At 42.7% G+C, this 22219-nt stretch overlaps 1 protein-coding gene across 1 annotated transcript in view; it reads right to left on the bottom strand.

Moving 5' to 3' along the window:
* SYNE2 (spectrin repeat containing, nuclear envelope 2) overlaps window positions 1-22219 on the bottom strand; it is a 269055-nt gene that overhangs the window by 21505 nt on the left and 225331 nt on the right. Inside the window, exons 94-96 of the mRNA XM_008566257.1 lie at window positions 16542-16697; window positions 14316-14474; window positions 13376-13542 (exon numbers count right to left, since the gene is read on the bottom strand). Of these exons, the coding sequence (XP_008564479.1) occupies window positions 13376-13542; window positions 14316-14474; window positions 16542-16697 (482 nt within the window). The remainder of the gene's footprint in view (window positions 1-13375; window positions 13543-14315; window positions 14475-16541; window positions 16698-22219) is intronic.

Genomic DNA, 22219 nt, shown 5'->3' with positions numbered 1-22219 from the left:
TGGGTACATTATGGGCATGTCAGAGAGGGAGGGGGCAAAGGATTTGAACATGAGCACAGTTCTAACGCCATCTACCTTGTCAGTGCACCTTAATGCCCATCCAGCCGGCTTCACGTGGAGCAGACCTGAAAGAACTTGTGGCACCAGTGTAACTTGGTGAACTCACTGGTTTGTCAACAAGCTGTCAAGGAGCAGTAGTGATGCAGATGCTGAGGGAAAACATCATTTTTTGTCTAGAAACTGAAAATGCTTCCATAAATTGCTTTCATGAACGTCCTGGTAATCTGTGGGATTTTTAGTTAATGGCCACAATAGAAAGATCCCATTATCAATACTCATGTTGGAAGGTGCCAGCAGAACTGCAGCCCATGGCTGATAGCACTGGGAAGGCAAATCGGGGCACTGACCCTAACTTGCAGCAAACACCTGCACCCCACACCAACATCATCCCTCACTTGATGGAACAGCCCACTACCCGCCTCCTTGCCCTCCTGCCCTGCTGAAGTAGGCAAGTGTGGAGCCAGAAGGCAGTCTGATCCTTGCTCACAATCCTTCAAAAGTCCTCACGCTACCCTGACAAATGGGATTAATCCCGATCTTTTAAGTATCACAAGCAATCAATGGCCACTGTGCCCTAACCCTGCATTTTGCAAAGCGGCTCCTCTTTCCTTCTGGAGTTTCCACCCACAGCTCACGGAGACGAGTCAGGCGCCCCTTCCGGAACAGCCCACTACCCACCTCCTTGCCCTCCTGCCCTGCTGAAGTAGGCAAGTGTGGAGCCAGAAGGCAGTCTGATCCTTGCTCACAATCCTTCAACAGTCCTCACGCTACCCTGACAAATGGGATTAATCCCGATCTTTTAAGTATCACAAGCAATCAATGGCCACTGTGCCCTAACCCTGCATTTTGCAAAGTGGCTCCTCTTTCCTTCTGGAGTTTCCACCCACAGCTCACGGAGACGAGTCAGGCGCCCCTTCCCCACGTGCCCCTGCAGGACCTGGTCCCTCTTGCCTAGTGCCCTCACGGTGCCAAGTCCGCATCTCAGACACTGTGTGCCCGTTGGGACAGACATGGTGGCCAGGCTGCATTGGGGTTGCTTCCCCTGCATGCACAGCATCTCCCACACTGCCCGGTGGGCAGGAGGTACTGACACATGTTTGTTGAATGAATAAATGTGAATAAACACTTCCACTACAAGTTATGATTTAAGTAGACCACAGGGGTGTGTGTGTGTGATTTTTTGTATTTTATGATAGACCGTGGCAGCCCCGGAGACTGACTTCCAGTTCCATCTCTACTACAAGCTACTTTTATGATTTAGGGAAAATCCTTCTACCTAAGCCCCCTCGTCTGTAGTAGGCCTCTGGGGTCTCAAGCTTCAGGGAGGAAGCAGCATCTGGGTGGGGTCAGGGCCAGAGCTGTGGAGGTGAGCAGACCTGGGTCTAGGTCCCTTGCTACTACTTCAAGCTGTGCATCCCTAGAAGGTTCCTAACCTTCTGACCCCCAGTTTCCTCATTATCTGTAAACTCATCCTCTCTGCAGGTGGTGGTGAGACCAAAACAAGATAATGTACGTACAACTACCGGCATATAGTCAGTGCTCAATATTACAAGCTCTTGTTATGCTGACGGGTTACACGATGCTACATTAATGCCTTCTCTACACGGCACTGGACTCACAAAGTTCCCTCATAAGTGTTTCATTCTTGACAGCACCATGAGGTGGGCAGGCTGGGAAGGAGGCCGTGTGGTCGGGTGGTGAAGAGAACACACAGGCTTTGTGGTCAGGGTCTGGGTTTGAATCCCCATCTGTAAAATGGTGTTAACAGCAGTGCCTCCTTCACTGGGTGGTTGAGAAGACGGAATGAGATATGACACATGAAAAGCATCTGGCACGATGTCTCACAGACAAACGCCCAGTAACTATGATCATGATGAGTTTCAAGGCGGTGTATGTTCCAAATTATAATCTTACTGCAAACACCACAAGGAGAAGTTCCCTTCAAAGCCACAAGATGATTTATTAAAAAGGAAGTAACAGAATACAGAGCCAGGCCTGGATACAGTTGTAACCTAGATTCCTTCCTCGTTCCCCTGTCTTTTGAGGTACACCCTCCTCACCCCAGTATATTGCTGCCCTGACTACCCAGGAACCACAGAGAATATCCCAGACAACTGCCAGGGCAGCCAGGTAGCTCAGGCACCATGGAACAAGGAATCTCCCATGCAGTTTGCGAGAGGTTGCCCTCCTGGAAGGCTCAGGCTGCGGAAGAGACCCGGCCATGAGAGCTTCCCATGGGTGGGGAGAAGCCCTTGGCCCAGTGACCTCTGCATCGTTCTCCTGCCCTCTCCCGCTCCCTCCTCCCAGAACGACAGCCCCCCCCACTGCCTGCATCCAGCACCTGACCCTATTCCACCATAAGAAACCGGCTGCTTTCCTATTTTAAAAAGGACAGGGCTGGCATGCATGGTTTTAAAAGAGAACAAACAAAATAACCTGGGTGCAAAAACAGGGATGTGGTGGTCTTGAATTCTGTTAACTCCGGGGGCTAGGTGTGCAGTAAGCACAGGGGGAGTCTGTAGAGGGTGGAGGAATAAATTGCTGGTTTCCCTAGGAATGTGGTATCCACAAGGGGTGCTCAAGACAAACCAATGGGGTAAGGAAATAAAATATTAGGCTTTCTATTGCTAACCCATTCTTTTAAATTTCTACATTGTATATGCTTTATAATTAATACTTTATAAAAAGTGGAACATCTAAAGAGCATGCTAACATCTACATATGCCAGACCTGTTGTGCTTCATGTGCTAGCAACTCATTTAATCCTCACAATGATGCTATGAGATGGCTGCTGCTATTATCCCCATTCGATAGATGAGGAAACTGAGGCACAGAGATGGAACAAAACTCATCCGAGTTTGCAGGATTCCAACCTGGGCAGTCTGATCCAGAGCTGCTGTTCTCTCACATAAACCTAAATACACTAATGTGCACATATTGATTGCAGGTACAGGATGGTTTTCATTGCATAATCAGAAGTCTGGGGCCGGCCCAGTGGCGCACTGGATAGTGCGCCGCTTAGGAGGCGCGGCGGTGCTGCCGCCCGAGGGTTCGGATCCCACATACAGACCGGCTCCCGCTCACTGGCTGAGCGAGGCGTGGGAGCAACACCGAGGTTTGCAATCCCGTTGCCGGTCCCTGGTCCGGTACGGGGGCAACACTGAGGGTTGCGATCCATTGCCGGACACGGAACAAAAAGACAAAAGACAAAAAAAAAAACTAAATACACTAATGTGCACATATTGATTGCAGGTACAGGATGGTTTTCATTGCATAATCAGAAGTCTGGACTCATGGCTCCAGGATACATTGGAGAGTGGGGGCAGGGGGAGGTTGGGAGCCAGTCCACTGGGTGCTGCATTTTGGGACTCTTAGCCAGTGCCCATGGAGGAGGCCAAAAGGCTTAGATATGTTGCCCATGTTTCCCCTCCATGATTTTCTTTCAATATTTAACCATTTGCTTTGTCTCGGGTCCTGTGCAAATCTGAGGATTCAAAGATAACTGCAAGATAGGTCTTATCCCCAAAGAGCTCATCGCCTAACTTAGATGTAACACTACAATACAACATAGGAGGTGATCAAAAGCTATTGAATGAGTAAATGTTCACTCATACCTTCCAATTTGTGTAATTTGTCTGTTTTATTGAAGAGGTGGCCATGTTATATTTTAAAGGATTGAAGTAAAGACCAAAACACCTTGGAGCCCTCTTACCACAAAACAATGTGCTGCTATACCACGGGCCACCTGCACTCTCACCCTGGTTCCATACTAGGCAAGTGAAGTATGACTGATGAACGTGCACACAAATCAGACATACACTTAGGGCAAACTAAAGAGGAAGGGAAGGCGGGAGGGAACGAAGGTTGCCAAAAAAACTACAAAACATGGGCTGGCTGGTTAGCTCAGCTGGTTAGAGCGCAGCCTTCTAACACCAAGATCAAGGGTTCGGTTCCCCATACCAGCCAGCCATCAAAAACAGCAACATCAACAACAAAACTAAACTAAACATTCATCCAGTCATGACTTAACCCATTTGTATGTCCCAACCTCTGCCTGAAGGCGGGATGCCCCAAGTTGCATGGGAATATAAATGTTGCCCCTCAGATAACCATGTTACAACTTACTCTAGGAAACATCAGATGCATTTTTGAGTTTGTGTTGTTCTGTTCTGGACAGACACTAATCGAATGACCACCTTCTCCCAGTTCAGGAAGTTGTTTGCCCACCCAGGCAACTGACCTCCATGTTAGACCTCGCTAAAACTACTCTTGGAAAAATTTAAATCTTGAGTTAATATTATGAAACAAGGAAATCTATTCAGAAACCAGACCATTGGCAGAGTAAAGCAACCACAAAGCTCCATGACATCAATCACTTAAGCAGTTTGTTTACGTGGTTCCATCTCTGCACTTGCCTACGTTTCGACCCAGCTGCTCTGGACTAACACTTCTCACATATAATATTTCTCCAGAAAAAATAAGCATGATTTCCTGAGTTGAACTCCAGTTCTGAGGATCAGAACCATAACATTTTTAGGTGCAAAGGGGAAGTTTCCCACCTGTATAGACTCCTTATTTGAAGGTCTGAACAGAACTAAAACATTTTTCTATGAAACCAAACAAAATAATACTTATGCCTAAGAGAGGCTATAAATCAGAAGAGTTCTTTTGCAGGGATTATGGGTAGAAATGCAGAAAGAATCAAAGTGAATAAAAATTTTCTTTTATCTTAAGTAGTTATGGATCAAATATAACACTGATGAACACTGTTTTCCTTCCAGAGCAAACAAAATCAAGCTGGTTAGTTCTACATGCTAAAATCAAGCTGGTTAGTTCTGCATGCTAAAAGCTAAGTCTTACAATGCATGACAGAGGCTTTAAATATCAAATTCATGCATATGGAATAATTCACCTCTCAGTCCTATTCTCTACATGCTAAGGGATCTACCATTACATTATAAAAGCTCTAGATCAGTATAAGTTAAAAAGATTCCTATGCCAATGTGTACAGCATAACTTAAAAAATACTAAGGAAAACTGAGATGGTCAAAGTATCTGAATTTGTACTCAAAAAAACAAATAGCTGTCAGGTGCTAAAAACACTATATAAATCCTGTATGACTGTATCTTTTTGAATGACTAAACATTTTGATGGTAAAATAATCAATTACTCCCAGTTCTTGAAGCCCTAATTTGGGGGCATGGACATTACAATACACGTTTGAGCTAATCGCCTCTTTGAAGCATTTTGTCGCCGGAGGCTTCCATTTTCAGCACAGCACAATCACGTCTCTTGCCCTGCAAGCTGCAGACACCACACGCACGCTGACGCTGGGAAAGAACCCATCCCCCGACGGCTGAGCACACACACACCACAGCCACCATCTAATCGGTGATTGCTATTGTAACCAGAATGAGACAGCCAGAGAGCAAGACACACAGAGACAGCCGCCGCCTCGGCCCTATGCAGAGCTGACGGCTGAAATGGCACTTACTGTTTATGGGAAAAAATCATTCCTTCTGTTTAAGCGAAAGCTCCAAGCTCCCGGCTGCACCTGCACCTCCCAGGGCCGAGCAGCCCCTCCCCCCGCCCGGCGTGCCCTCTTCATTCACTGGTTCAGCATCTTGCACAGAGGCGGACACGGCCCTCCCCAAGGCTCCTGTGGGCACGGCGGCTCGCAGGCTCGGAGCAGTGTCAGTAGCAAAGGAAGACACCTTCTTCTCTGCTACTGCAAGTTTTAATCTCAGTTTTCTCCCTTTCAACAAACAAATGTCTCCAGCTTTCTCCTCGCACACACACTGTCTTTGTTCTGACGCTACAGGATTGCAATGCTGGGAGAAGAAAGTCACAGTGTTATCTTGGGTATGGGTTATTTATGAAGTGCTATAAACCAAGGGAAGAAAGATTTGGGGCATGCCAAAGAGGATTTCTTTTTTTTTTTTTTTCCTTTTTGTCTTTTTCGTGACCGGCAACGGATCGCAACCCTCAGTGTCGCACCCGTACCGGACCGGGACCGGCAACAGGATTGCAACCCTCGGCGCTGCGCCCGCACCTCGCTCAGCCAATGAGCAGCCGGTCTGTATGTGGGATCCGAACCCTCGGCGGGAGCGCCGCCGCGCTCCCAAGCGGCGCACTGTAGCAGTGTGCCACCGGGCCGGCCCCCCAAAGAGGATATCTGTCCTCCTCATGTTAAATTCCTGTTTCAGGTTTAAAAGAAATGGTGACATCTGAAGCCCCTGAGTCCAATAGGAATGCCTTCCTCTCGTCCTCCTAAGGAAGGAATTTCCCACGGGAGTTTTCTGCCCTGCCCTTTGAGTCCTGTGCATCCTGGTTTAGGAGGGGCAGAGAGCTCAGTTAGTCCATCAGCTTTGTGTAGAACAATTTTGTCATGCAGTATAAATGGAATTTAAGACCTTTGCAGAGGAAGACATTTTGTACTTTTCCCCTTATCCCTAGCCTTGGTTTCCTAAGGGGTCCTGAGTGTCCAGCCCCTTCTTGGGCTCGCTCCCAACCTGTGAGACTTGATGGTATCAATCATCTCTCACGGATCCCTAAAGCCCAACATTTAGTGATTGTTATATCTCCACCTTGAGACACCACAAACACATTCTAGACCAGTGGAATTCTTGTGCAGATTTGGCAACTGTTCTCCCAAAATGCAGCACCTGACCCATTCATACCTACATGCTTGGCTATTCCTGCAACCTGTTAAGTATGAACCCCTGAGACAGCACAGTGGACCTGCCTGATGCTGGACATGAGGCCCTTGGGGGAGCTCCCTGACCCTCAGGAAGGCATTTCTGCAGGGCCCGGTGCAGCAACCACTGTTCCGCAGGTAGAAAGATCAGACTGAGAGGAACGACAGTGGATGTGGGGAGCCAGACCTCATACCTGGCTTTCTCTATGCTAAAAGAATCTCCAAATCCTTCTAGTCCCACTGGATCAGGCAACTGGCTAAGACCAGAGCAAGTCAACTTTATGACCAGCAGCATTGTTTGGTCTTCCAAAATAACCTTGAGAAAATACAGATAAAAGGAGAGCAATGAAAAGTTTTATCAGTTTAAAAAGGCACACATCTCCCTGCCCACTCTGCAATGGCTGGAAAAACAATCTCAGCACATGGTTGCCATGGTGCTAACTTCTGAATTTAAACATTTTAATTGCTACCTTATAAAGTAGGTGGGCTTTTTACGCTGGTAGGTAAAATGTGAAAATTATGCTTAGTTTAAAAATTGTCTTTTCACAGACCTGATAGTTCTGACAGCAAGAAAGTAATTTAGTTTAAAAAGGAAGGGACCAGTTTTTGAGGTCATATGGTGCTATGACTGAGTCCCTCCTTCATAACATTGACTTAAGGATGTCAAGTCTGTTAGTGGTGCTACCATCAGAGAGAAATTCAGGAGAAAGGTAACAACATTCTTGACATTTTCACTTAAGGGAACAAAGCTGCTATGTTCCTTTTTCCATAATGCACATTTAGAAAATACAGATAAGCAAAAATGAAAATTAAAGTCAACAATGATCCCAACGCGAAGAGATAACCAAGGTAAACATTCTGGGGGTCTATTTTCCCACTTAACTGCATCCGTTTCAGGCACTGAAAGCTTTCATCAGATCTTTCACACGTGCTGCTAGAAAAGGTCTTTCTACAGAGCCCCCATCCTCAACCCAGGTCTTTGAAGAGGCTCTGCCAAGATGAACAACCAGCCGGGGTGACTCACTAAAGACACAGCCAAGGTTTGATTAACGAAATGGAGAGGGGGTGCTGGGAAACAAAAGTATATGAATTTTTAAGGAGTTCAACCACTAGGTTCTTTAAAACAGGGTAGACACCCACAGATGAGATTATGTGGCAGGTTGAGTCCTTCTCTGGCATCAGTCCCACTGAGGGATGGTATGCAAGGACCCTTGTTTCAGAGCCTTGGTCTGTGCTGGCTGAAGCAAGTTAACCTTGATCTTTCGCTCTATCACCCAACATTTTGTACCTGAACTGTTTCCAGGTAACCCAGCTTCCTGCAAAACAGAGGATCATGCATATTGGTAGTTCTGAAAAACTACTTCTGTAATTTTGTCATTTCTCCTGCATTCAGGTTTTGCTGAGCCACTTTCCAAAAATATTATCTAAGAAAACATGAGGACGAGGAGGAGCTGCTCGCTACAATTAAAAAAAAAGTTTAACTCTTTAAACTTTATTTAAACTGCCAAATGAGCATAGTACATATAATTAATATTTCTTGTCATCAAATCAGATTGGGTTCTAGAAAATTACACCATTCACCAAAAAATATATAGTGCTTTAAATGGCCTCTATTGATGAAATTACTAGCATGTTTAATAAGAGTTTAATGGTCACAAATATAAGAAGCTACCAGAAGGCCACAAGAACTGCTAAAAGCTCCCCCAGCAACTTTGATGGAGATCAAAAGTTATGTGAATTTTAATGCCCAGACGGGGGCCTATGTAATCTCACATGAATGTGACGTAGGCTCCCCTACCCCCCTAGGATAAGGTTATTTCAGGAGATGTATCCTTCAGGTTCTTTGCTTTAAGGATTTTATAAAAGCTAAAGAACACTTCACAAGTAGAGAAAAACCAGTGGTTTGGGCTTAAGCCCCTTTTTCTTCCTCCCATATAGCCACACTGAACTGAGTCAGAAGCTACCGGTGCAGGTGTGTGGAGGGACCCACAGTTGTCCTGGTGCTTTCTCATCCAGCATCTTGGTCCTCACAGCCACCCTGGGAGGGAGGCAGGAAGGGGGCAGGGCTCATGCACAGTTTTTAACAAGGAAACTGAGGCCGTAAGACTTCAGTGACAGGTCCAGGAGTTTTGACTCTTGGTGAAGCACCATGTTACTTCACTCTGCTGAGAACCACTGCACCAGCGTGAGCGAAATGTGACCCCAAGCCAGCCCATTCGCGATACCCCAGCACCCACTCAGGCCTGTGGAATCAGAAGCCCTGGGAGCAGGGACCAGCAATCCATGCTTTCTTGAGCCCCCAAGGGGTTTCTAATGCATGTCTAAGTTTGAGAATCACTGCTCTAGATTAAACAGTAAATTCTACATGGAGTACTAGGTTTTAGAAAAATTCCAATATGCTACTTTTAAAAGCCAAGGTCTCACAAGGCCAGATGCTCTTTCTATGTGCGCTGCAGTGGGACAGTCTGACCTTGGCTCCCGATTGCCCTGCACAGAACTGTCACTGTCCTTGGCTAAGGTCCTCACCAAGGTGCAGCTTCCCTTGCTGTAAAATGACTGGGCAGTGTTGCTTCAATTAAAACAAATATAATATACGTGGGTACCTCGAAAAATTTGTGGAAAAATGGAATTAAAAGATAGTATAAATCTTTCTGTGAACTTTTTCACATGTGTGGGAAGAAGCCTGGTACTTAAAAATAAACGTTGGTTTCCTTCCCTTCCACCCCAGAAAGGAGTCTGAAATGATCAGAAATTTCATGTGTTTTTAAGGAACCCTGTGTCCTCAATATTTTATCAAGTCTTTTGAAATCTGCCTCTATTTTGCTGAGGATGAACCCAAAATAACAGGTTTTTAAAATGTTTTCCCCAGTGAATTACATCTAGTTTATTGAGACTTACAGTTTTGAACACCATTCAAAACCTTGAAGTTAGGGGGCCTGTTATCTCAGTTGGTTAGAGCTAGCTTGGTGTTGTAACACCAAGGTCAAGGGTTCAGATCCCCATTCAGGCCAGCTGTCAAAAACAACAACAACAACAAAAAACCTTGAAGTGAAAGGCTTGAAGTTAAAACCTTGAAGTCTCTGTAGGATCTCCTTCCAAATCTTATTTTTAACAAGGGATGTTGTCTCCCTGCCACAGGGGTGCAGCCACAGAGTACTGTGAGCAGATGGAAAAAGGCTAAATGGGCCCAGAATGCTGTGGGCAAATGCAGCCATCAGTGTACCCCTCGGGGCAAGTGCTTGTGGGCACCGCTCGAGTGTGAAGTCTGCACTCTGTGCACACCCCAAACCCTTCCCTGCCCTGCTTGGCCTTTGTACAAGGCCAAGGGTGAAGTCAGCGTCAGGGGTCAGATGAGGAACTGATGATTCTACCGAGGTTGTCTACTTCCTGCTTCAACCCACGGATTCCCCTGAAGGGTAAACTCGGCCAGAGCTCCTTAGACTCCCAGCCGGCTGCCTGAGCCTGGCCCTTGCTGTAAGGTAAGTTACTCCCTCCCAAATCCCTCAGTGTTGAAGGACTAGTCTCTCAATATATTCTGCTCATTCCAGTGTTTCAAACTAGAAGGGTCTGGGGTAGCAGGGAGGCAACACACTACCCGAGTTGAAATCCTAGTTGCATCATGTGCTGGCTATGTAACCATGGGCAAATTATTTAACTTCAGTCCTCAGTTTCCTTATCTGTAAATGGGATAATGGCATCTGCCTTTCAGAATTACAATGATGTCTAAGTGAAATCATACACAAAAAGCATATTGTTACAAATACAGCTGGTAGCCAGTACATCTGCTATTATTTCAACTCCTTATTTTGCCAATTGCTCTTTCCAAAAAGACCAGTAAAATGTTACCTGTTATTTTATCTCTTTCCCACCAAGGCATTGGCTGAGGACAGGCAGCCAAAGAAGCAGAGAAGAAAGAAAACAGCCTGTTAAAGTCCAAAGTGACACAACCAGAGCACGAGTGATTAGGAAGGGACTGTCACTCTGCTCTTCAGGAAGGAGAAGTTAGACCTTGCCCCTGAATGATCCATAAACAGGCAGGATGGCATCGTAACCTCAACTAGTGCTGGGTGCCCAAAATGACTTAGGACACAAAGATGATGACAACAAAGACACAATTTACCCGATGGAAATGATCTTATTCTTATGCACTGGAACATGCATTCATTTCAACAAATATCTGAAGCACCATTCTAAGCCTTGGGAACGAGACAGTTAAAGCACTGGCTTCATGGAGGAGAGACCTCTCATTACTGGACAGAGCCAAGGGAATTCTCTTCTCAACAAACGTGCTACTTAATCTTAGTATCTTCATAGGAAAAAACCATGAAAATAATCACTCCATAAACGTTGGTTCCTATGTGCTGTGCTGGTCCTGCACCAAACCTGTGAAACACATCATTCATTCTCTCTGTGGATGGCAGGCAGCCTCGGCTGTAAGCAGTGCTGTCAGACACATTTTGCAGATTTGGAAACTGAGGCTTAGAAAAGTTAAATCATGTACTCAAGTTTCCATAGTAAGTTGTAAAATCAGGAATGGTTCAAAACCTGTGCTCTTAACCCTTAGGTTACCGCCATGGATTTCTGTAGATGTTTTCTTCAGCTGGCTGTGGAGAGAAGTCGAATTCAGCCCAGCCTATGCTGCCAGCCAAATCATCCTCATTTTTGTCTTCAGCAGCCCCTGCACTGCTAAAAAACCATGAATGACTCAGACTTTATCCAGGAGGCCAAGTCTTTAGCTGAGATTTAAAGTCTTTTAGCGCCAGCCTATTTTTCTAGCTCCATTTCCTACCCTGGGGCCAAAGGGGCTTCTTGTTATTTGCTGAATGGCTTTGGTGCTGCTCCACCCCTGTTCCTGTCTGCTCACAACCTGTGTCTCCCTGTCTGCCACCAGGAACTGTCAAGAACTCCAACCCCCTCACATTCAGGACCATCTGGGAATGCAGCCCTTCTGTAAGACTTTTCCTAACCCTACCCCTACGCTCCCAGGAAGATGTGATCTGAGCTCTCAAACACCTTGGCTTACAGCTGCTCAGATATCCGCTCCCACGAATGTAACTGACTCAGCTTACTTCCTGCCTGTAATTCTCACAGCACTTAGTTGGGTGCCTTTGCTGACCGAATTAGGTTCATTTATGGTTTCCAGTAAACAATGAGATAAAGGATATGCCAAATGATTAAGAGTTTTTTATTTTCACTACTGCCCAATTCTTCATTCACCTTGCAGGTCCTCCTGTATGTTCTAAATCGTGTATGTTCAAAACATCTGAGCATAATGTTATGTAAAAGACTGGCTGGGTCCGTGGAAACACTAAGTTGCGTAAGTGGCCCCAAGGCCGAGTGACTGTTCTCTGTACTGAGGTTGCAGCTGAAAAACACTTCATTATCATCATATTATTACTTTGTGAGGGGAGATAAAATTACAAGCTCTATTTCTGCTAAGATCGCACTGGAGAAAATAGCTTTGATTTGTGGTCACACCTGTGCCCAAGGCAAACCTTAGGACAAGGCTCTGACCACAAATCAAAGCTATATTCTCCAATGGACAAGACGCCATCGGGGGTGTGGCACACTGGGCACAAATGCTTACTGAGGATCCCTGCCTCGAGTGTGCTAAGCCCCTGTGGTGGAGGCAGTCAAGGGCCCCAGACCAGCCTCTAGAGAGCAGGCCACACTGCTTGGCCACACTGGGGCAGGAACAGCAGGCATGATTTCATCTGGGGACATGCAAATGCTAAAGCCGAGTCAGAAGTTCTAAATAATTCTAAGTCAAGGACCCCTTTTCAAAATAAGTTCCAACTTTCATTTAAAACAAATCTAATTCATAAGAAATTTTAGCTAAAAAAAAAAAAAACAAAAACTACTAGGGGGTCGGCTGGTTAGCTCAGTTGGTTAGAGTGCAGTGTTGGGTTTGGATACCCTAACGGCCAGCTGCCAAAAGGAAAAAAAAAAAGAAAAGAAATCAAAGTGGGCCGGCCCGGTGGCGCACTGGATAGTGCACCGCTTGGGAAGCGCGGCAGCGCTCCCGTCCGAGGGTTCGGATCCCATATGCAGACCGGTTCCCGCTCACTGGCTGAGCGAGGCGCGGGAGCAACACCGAGGCTTGCGATCCCGTTGCCGGTCCCTGGTCCGGTCTGGGGGCAACACTGAGGGTTGCGATCCGTTGCCGGACACGGAAAAAAAAAGACAAAAGACAAAAAAAAAAAAAACAAAAACTACTAGGGGGTCGGCTGGTTAGCTCAGTTGGTTAGAGTGCAGTGTTGGGTTTGGATACCCTAACGGCCAGCTGCCAAAAGGAAAAAAAAAAAAAAACAAAAACTACTAGGGGGTCGGCTGGTTAGCTCAGTTGGTTAGAGTGCAGTGTTGGGTTTGGATACCCTAACGGCCAGCTGCCAAAAGGAAAAAAAAAAAAAAACAAAAAACAAAAAAAAAAAAAAAGTGGGCCACACTAAAATACAATTTTCCTACAGTGTTGAAATAAGAATTTTCACCAAACGTTTCAATCTGTAAATTTATAGAACTGCTGGACTGCCTTCGAGGAAGGTGGGGCTCAGTTTACAAGACCTGTGAAATATACACTGTACCCTGGGAGGAAGAATCGTATTCAGGCCATTTCTTACCTTGAGCCAATGACGTCAAAAAGATGTTGCCAGCGGTCATTAACCTTGTTGAGCTTGTCATCAATCTCCACTGATCTTGCCTTGTTGCTGGCCTTGACCAGCTGGTCACCCATTTGCTTTAACCGTAACTTGTCTTCACTGAACAAGTTTATTTCTTCCATGCAGTCCTGGCAAAGGGACCAAAACACAAAGCCTGAATTATCACCAAAAATTCATTTCTTCTCCAGCCACAGACACACAGCTGCCTCTTGATATTTTTTTTTAAAAATTAAAAAATTCTCATATCTGCTAATGCAACTCTTCAGTGAGTAGCTAAAAGCCAGGCAGTGCCCACCAGGCAAATGTGAGACATGTAAGGCAGTAGCTACCTTCTTAATCCAACAGCTCCTCTGTTTCCCCTCAAAGATTTCTTCTAATCTAGCCCACTTGGGAGCCGAGAAGAAGTTAGCATAACTAAATTGGCCTAATACCAGTACGTTTTTCCCAAGGTTTGACTGAGTGGCGTTTTGGGTGATTGCAATAAGATGCTCTCATTACCTTTCTGCATGGAGATTAGTGCCCGTTTCAAAATTCTGAGCCTCTTTGCTGTTGGCCTCTCCCCTCTGGCAAGGGGAGCTCCTTAACAAAACAACTAGAGTAATGGCAACTCACTTGCGGCATGAACTGATGCTGAAGGAGGTGTGAGCTCCTTCCCCGGCCAGATTTCCTAACCAACAGAAAGCAACTCTCCTTAGTACCACGCCTGCCTAGAATGGTCTCATACTTCCCACCTCTCTGGAATCTTCTCTCTTCCAACTTTTCATAGTGAGAAAGTCGCTTCCTGTTTCTAAGATGTTACTGGAAACACACTTGTCACGTTATACCTCTTTGAGTCTGGGAGTAAGGAAGGCAGAGTATTCTATGGTAGTCAGAACAGCATCCTCCGGGCATCCCGGCTCACCTTCTGTAACTTCTCAATCATTTCTTCAATACTAATATCTGCTGTCTGTAGAACTTTGTTTTCCATCTGCACCAGCCACGCACACAGCTCTTTATTTTTTTCATTGAACACGATCCATGAGTTGAGTCTGTCTTCAATCTCCTGTTTGCGTATAGCCACCTGTGAATGAAAATGCACTTGGCACCGAGGGTAGCCAGGAAGGAAAGCACTCCCTTGCCTCCCCCCATCAAAAGGACTATGAATTTCATTCATTTTAACCAGTAGCTTAAATTCCTATGTTTTTGTCTCTTAAAAACCTAGGGTTTAATGTCAATAGACGCTCTTTACACCTTTGATAAATGCCATAAAAAGTAACAAAGTAAAGACTGTACCTGACTAAAAGGATTGAATTTTACCAAATACATACCCATTACTATCAGGTTGTATTAAAAAATTAGAAACAGGAAAGATGAGATGAATATATGTAGTATCACAAAAATTTTTTTATCTGTTTCATCTTTGAACTGCTTCCTACATGCTAATTTATAACTTTATGACCCAAATCCTCTCCCTTTTAAAAATTGATCAAGTCCTTATACCTACATAAGGCCAATGTTCTGCTTATTTAATTTTAAAACTATAATCCAGATTACAATATAAATCAAACATTTGCAATGCGAATGGGCTAGGAAAATTAAAGTTCCTTAAATGCTCTAGTTTTATGCTTCAAAATAAAGCAAAAAATAAAACAGAAAACCAATGCACATCACTCATTTAACCCACCTTCCCATTATGAACTGAGGCTTTTGGATAGAAACCACAGAAATGTCACCCAAAACTTGTCTGCAGCAAGCAGGGTGACTCCAAAATACCCAGTGCTCCTTTATGTACAAGCAACCTCTAACCTGATGACAACAAAGGGTCCTCCGGACCCTTATAGGGTTAAAATTTATTATGTAAATAAATATAAATTTAAATAATGCAAATCAGCCTTACTAAATGTACAAAAGTATTCCCAGGTCTTTAAAATCTTACAGCTGAAAGGATGTAGCTAAGAGTTTGGTAAAATTTTAACACCCCACTTAATTGATGGGGAAACCAAGGTTGAATTCCCGAGATTTTCCTACTATGTACAAAAAAACCTTCTGCTCTTTTCAAAGTAAGGCAAAAATACCAGACTCTTGTACATTCTACCCAGACAAATGTGTTAAAAAGGCTTGAAAAACTATCCCTAAAAAAACAAGTTTTGTGTTTCCATTACTCTGGGCATCTGTTTATCTTAGCTTTTAAAAATCCTGGCATTTTGCATAGCGTCATTCAGACTGATTTCATAATGGCAAAAATTAGGAACATCTGGGCCCTAGTCTTTGTGTCTACCTTAACTTTTAAGATAATTTTCACATATTCTAAACATTTTCTTTTACATAAAATTTGAATAAAAATTCTAAAAGAACATTTAAAATGGGGGTACACTTTGAATATTAAATCCTAAAATCAAGAGAGAAAAAGTGTTTTTACTTTATTAAAATGCAGTCAAAAGTGTCTGAATTTCAACTTTTTAAATCCATTTCGTCTTAATTCACAAAAATGAGATTAAGGAATTTATTATCCTTAGAATCATAGGTTCTTAAAACGAAGATCTATTTGAACCCTTTAATTCCATCCCAACCCTGTCACAAACTTACACGGTATAATACTCTAACCACAATCCTATCTTAATAAATAGAAGTGATCAGCTGAGATACGAAGTATAGCAGTTGATTATTTCTTTATGAGAGTTTGAGAAGCCAACTACCTGAAGTAAACATCAGCATGCACGTGAATGTGGAGTTCTCTTGTAAGATGCCCCCGCCTGCCCGCACACTGAGTCCTGCTGTTAGGCCCAGAAGAGATACTGCAGTGAGGCCGAGTCCTGATTCTAATATACTCATTAGTACTTGTCATCCACGCCAGCCAGACAGCAGAGCCATATATCTGCTCACAACTGCAATTTTTGTCCCCACTTAAAGTGATTTTTTCACGAAGCTCATTAAAAGCGTGCAAAGTTCCAGCATTTAGTGCTAGAGAAACAAAAGGGTCAAATCTGTGAAACCATGTTGCTGCCTTCTAAGCGAACAGCGGCTGGCCAGGGGTCCCACTGAAAAGTGACTGCTGGTTCCATGCAATCAAGCTCCCTTCTGCTTTGTCAGGCCTTGGAGACTTTCAATCGACTCCCAAACAGCCGTGCCCTGCAGTTCACTGACTTACTCTTAAGCAGAGGTCCTCCCATTGTCTGTGCAAGTGTTCCGTTTGCTCCTTCAAAACCATCACGTCTTCCACAAGAATGTGCTGGGTTACGTCTGCCTTCATAGTCTGAAGTTCTTTCAAGTTCTGAGTCCAGTTGGCCAAAGACTTCTCTAATTCCTGCATTTAAACACAAGAACGGGGTGGGGGAAAAGCCTTCAACTCAAGCTGCTGCTGTTTCCAAACCTGTAGGCTAATCCTTTGATTAGACTCTGGGGGAGGGGAGGCCAGGCAAGGGGGAGGGACCTTCTGAATGAGAAACAGCCCAGGCAAGCGTCTGCATGGCGGCTGGCCAGTTCTTCTCAACCTTTTTCTCAAAGGAAAACTTTTCTACCTTTATTTTCATTTCCTCAGGTAGTTCAGATTTTTATATAATTAATTCTACTCTAAGTCACGTAGGTCTTCACCTTCATTTAGAGAAGTATATTTGGAGTCTAATAATCTCATACACACACAAACATTTTTACTCCTGCAACTAGATTACAGATGGGTTATACAAGGTGTGATTTCTCATTTTTAAAAGTACTAAGAAATGTACTGCTGCTAATGTGGCGATCATACAACAACTTCTGTTGAAAGGGAACTTTTTGGTTAACTTTTGAAAAGAACTCTGAGTATAATGGAAGAAAAAAATACATTGTTCCCTAAAAATTGGCAGAGATAAGTTAGGAGATAAATTTCTCTAGCCATGGAAACGTCTACCTTTTAAAAATGAAGTAGTTGTCAAATGAGAACTTTTGAATTCGAGGATTTAATCAAGAAAATTACTTTCACAACAGGGAGGTAAAAGGAAATGGTCAGAACGTTCAAGAGCCCTCCAGGTTTGGACTGTGCTTACAATTCTTCACGCCTTGGCACATTTTAAGGGTCTCCATTTCTAGCTGTCAACTGAAATCTGAAAGAAGATACTAAGCCATTTATATCTGAAATTAAGCCTAATAGGTGGCAACAAAACAATGTGTTAATTCCAAGTTCTAAAAGCCACACTGGCATGATTTCATAACTTGCCAACAAGAATTTACATTTAATAATATGGCCAGAGAATTCCTTTTAAAGGTTGCATGGAGAATCAGAAATAACATCTTTATCAGAAGAGAAACCATTACTTTAAATTTTTGTTATCTAGTTTTAGTCTCACGATTCCAATAAAGTGGATGAGAGCAGATTCTGCAGCAGAATGCTTTGAGTAGCTACATAATAGAAAGGGGGCAACGCACAGCTGACGTATATCACTCACTAACTTAAAACTAGAGGAGATCTGGAAAACCACTGAGCTTCACAGTGTTTCCCAGGCAGGTGCCCGGGAGCTCAGCCTGTCCAGGGCCTGCTCAGAAGGGCTGGCTCTGATGCCTGCATAGTAGGCAGGTACATTTAAGTTATCCACAGCCAGGCTTAAATCAATTCTGTTTGGATACTTTTGATACCTACAATTGAAAGATGTAGAACTTTTGAATGTGGACATTTTTATGACTCTTAATAAATATTGCCAAATTGTGTCCTCCAAAAATGACTATATCCATTTCTCCATGTACTTTTTGGTTCTGAGTTTGTTTGTTTGTTTGTTTGTTTGTTTGTTTTTCTAAAAGATGACTGGTAAGGGGATCTTAACCCTTGACTTGGTGTTGTCAGCACCACGCTCACCCAGTGAGCTTGAGCTAACCGGCCATCCCTATACGGGATCTGAACCCATGGCCTTGGTGTTATTAGCACCACACTCTCCCGAGTGAGCCACGGGCCGGCCCCGTGAGCTAACCGGCCATCCCTATACGGGATCCGAACCCATGGCCTTGGTGTTATTAGCACCACACTCTCCCGAGTGAGCCACGGGCCGGCCCCTGGTTCTGAGTTTTATATATCTTGGGGGCAAGTTTAATATATGGAATGATGCCTATATTTCAGTAGCTTTAAAATGTTCACAAAAATTAAGTGAAAAAAGCAAGAAATCAAACAATATATAGAGGGAGGTCTACTGTGGAAGTTAATTATAGCTGACACTCACTATTTGCACAAACATTTCAAAAACCATACTTCCATCTTTAAAATGCCTGCAAACTCAATTATCAGTGGGATTGTCAAATCCTGTTTCTCTATACTACTATTTGGGTAAAAAGAGGACCAAAAAATGAACATGTACAGTTGCCTCTCTGTATCCATGGGGCTCCACATCCACAGATTCAATCAACCATGGATTTGGTGAATCTGCAGATGAAGAACTTGTGGGTATGGAGGGCTGACTGTAAGGGACCTGAGCATCCTTGCAGTTTGGTACCCATGGGGGGTCTTGCAACCAATACCCTGCAGATACTGAGGACCGAATATATATAAGCAAATATTGGTCTGTATATGCACAGAGTATCTTTGGAACGATATACAACAAACAGGTAACATTAATTGTTTCTGTGGAAAGGAACTGATAGGAGAAATTCTTTTCACATATAACTTTTGCACTTTCTGAATTTTGAACCATTTGATTACATTACTTATTCAAAAATTACTTAAAAATTAAAACCATCTCAGGGACTCATTCTTTTGACAAATTTTATGAATACAGATGTCCACTGTAGCAATTTTCATAATGGTGAAGTTAGAATATACATATATATACACACACACACACATATATAAAATAAATTATACATATATACACACACATAGAGAGAGAGAGAGACAGAGAGTGCACACATCAACTTGGCTGCAATGGGAATGCAATTTTATCAAGAGGAAAGCAAAGTTCAGATTGGCCACGTGGCTGGCATCATCTCCCCCAATGAGTCAGAGATGAAACACAATGTCCTAGCCAGTCTTCACATTACTTAGGATCTTTTTTGGAATATGGCCATGGGTTAAATGAACTCAATGCTCTTCACCTCTCCCTGATTCTTTCCACTGATAAATAGGATGCTGAGGATGTGGAAGCTAAAAGGATACTATTAGAAACTGAGAAGTGTGACACTTGGGAAAAATTATGACTCCTCAAGGGTTTACATTTCACATCCTCGACAGGTTTCCAGGCTTTATGGAAGGAAACTATGTATCAACTGAGAGAGTCACTCCAAATTCTTTTGTTACTAAAGTCATTATCTAAACCTAATGATATAGAGATGGTAAAAACTTTGAAAATCGGGAATAGATAGGAACCTTCTTAACCTAATAAAGGCATCAACTAACAAATAGTATACATCATGAGCAAATAGTATACTTAATGGTGAAATGTTAGAATCATTTTCTTTATAATCAGGAATGACACAAAGGAGCCAGCTATCAATGCTCCTACTTTTAACAGTGTTCTGGAGGTACTGACCAGTGGACAAAGAGCAGAAATAAATATATAAGAATTAAAAAGAAGAAAAAAAATTGTCATTTTTCACAGATGATGATTGTCCTCATAGACACCCAAAAGAACACATAGACATATTATTGAACTTAACAAAAGAGTTAAGCAAGATGGTTAAATATAAGACAAGTATACAAAAATCAATTGCATTTCTAAGCACCAGCAACAATTGGTTAGAAAACATAATTAGAAAAATGCAGTATTTTCAATTGCTTTATAAATAACACACCAACAAATAAATCTAACAAAAAATGTACAATACTACAAAAAACCCCACCCAAAATTATAAAACATTATTGAGAATCATTAAATATGACTAAAGGGAGAAAAATATGCCATATTCACGAACAGGAGTAACTGATGTAAAAAAAGATGTTAATTTGTTCCAAATTAATGTATAAATTCAAGCAATTTCATTAACACTCTTATCAGGACTTTTCATGGTTTAACAAGGTGCTTCTACAAGCTGTGGAAGATCAAAGACCCAAGGATATCCATATTAATGTGGGAGAATAAGGTATAAATGCAACTCACACCTGAAGTGAGGATATCAGAATACAGCACAGTGATCAAGACAGTGTGATATTAAAGTCAAGATAAACAGAGCAATGAAAGAAAGGCGAGAATGGAGAAATAAATCCTGCATTTACGGAAACCTGATACTTAACAGTGGATTATTCAATAAACAGCACTAGGACAATTGATTGTTCATATGAATAAAATAAAAAATGGGTCTTTACTTAAAACATATGCAAAAATCAATTTCTCAATGTAAAAAGCAAAACCTGAAAACTTTCAGTAGGAAATGTAAGAGTGTGTTTTATGACTTTAGGATGGAGATTTCCCAAAAGAAACAGAAAGCACAAATCATATAGGAAAATATTGATAAATTCATCTACATCAAATTAACAAAAACATCTTTTGTTCAGTCAGCGACACCAAGAAAAAGTAGAAAAGGAAGCTCTCAGGTGGGAGAAAACATTTGCAATCTATATACTCAACAGAGAAGTAATATTTAGAATAAGCAGCTCTTTCAAATCAATAAGCAAAAGACAACCCAACAGAAATATGAGCAGAGGATATAAATAGGCAATTTCACACAAGGGCAAACCTGACGGGGCAATAAACATGAAAAAATGCTCAACTGACAAGTAAACTACAAAGAGATACCATCTCACACCTATCAGACTAGCAAAAGTTAAAAAGAAAACTGGACAATACCAAGTGATGGGAGAAGAATATATATAAATTGTTTTATATTCATATAATGCATACTATACAGCAGTGAGAATAAATGAGCTATAGGTATCGACACTGATGATTCAAAATCATAATGAAGAAAAAAGCTGTATTCTATGTGCTACATGAGGGGTCTTCAAAAAGTTCATGGGAAGATTCACATTATCTTTTAATTCCATGTTTCCATGAACTTTTTGAAATATGCTTGTATAGAGTGGTACTGCTTATATTTATATAAAGTTTAAAAACAGAAAGCTATACTGCTACATTTCATATAAGCAACATACACATGTATTAAAACTATAATGAAATGCATATGAAAATTCAGGGTTGTGGACATCTCTGGGGAGAGAGAGTATGTTGCAGGTCATGCAGTGCACTTGAACTGCATTTGTAATGTTTTATTTCTTCAGCTGGGTGATGGTTTCGTGGCAGTTTTATCATATTATTTGTTATGCCTTTTAGCACATTAGAAATTTTTACAGCATAGAAAAAAGATGTAGGGAGAAGGACATTAATTTTCGGCACAGCTTGAGGTATGAGACTACTCATTTCCTCATAAATTTTTCAATTTGATCCCTGAAGTTGCTGAAGGTAAACAAGAATATAAAGAATGTTCCAACAGGCTCTCAATGTCTTTTAAACACCAAACTTGTAGATAGGAAAGAAATTCGGGGAGTTCCTGACCTGGGAATTTTACCGGTCCAAATTCCTATCCATAAGTCTGCCTTGTCTTCTGCACAGGCCTAAAATATTCTGGAATTTTTGCTAGTGTGGTGTCAATCAGACAGAATATGAGTATATTTTGGAAGGTTTTTTTTTTATTTTTTAATTTTTTTCCTTTTTGTCTTTTTTTTTTCGTGACCGGTAACGGGATCGCAACCCTCGGTGTCTGAGTATATTTTGGAAGGTTTTTTTTTAAATTTTTTTCCTTTTTGTCTTTTTTTTTTTCGTGACCGGTAACGGGATCGCAACCCTCGGCGTCACACCCGTACCGCAACTGGCAACGGGATCGCAACCCTCAGTGTCGCGCCCACACCGCGCTCAACCAGTGAGCGGACCGGTCTCT

This window comes from Galeopterus variegatus, unplaced genomic scaffold (assembly GCF_000696425.1).
Source record: "Galeopterus variegatus unplaced genomic scaffold, G_variegatus-3.0.2 Scaffold231, whole genome shotgun sequence".
In the NCBI taxonomy this organism is placed as follows: domain Eukaryota; kingdom Metazoa; phylum Chordata; class Mammalia; order Dermoptera; family Cynocephalidae; genus Galeopterus; species Galeopterus variegatus.
Note: the sequence above shows the minus strand (reverse complement) of the source record. Positions and strands in the feature narration are given on the sequence as shown.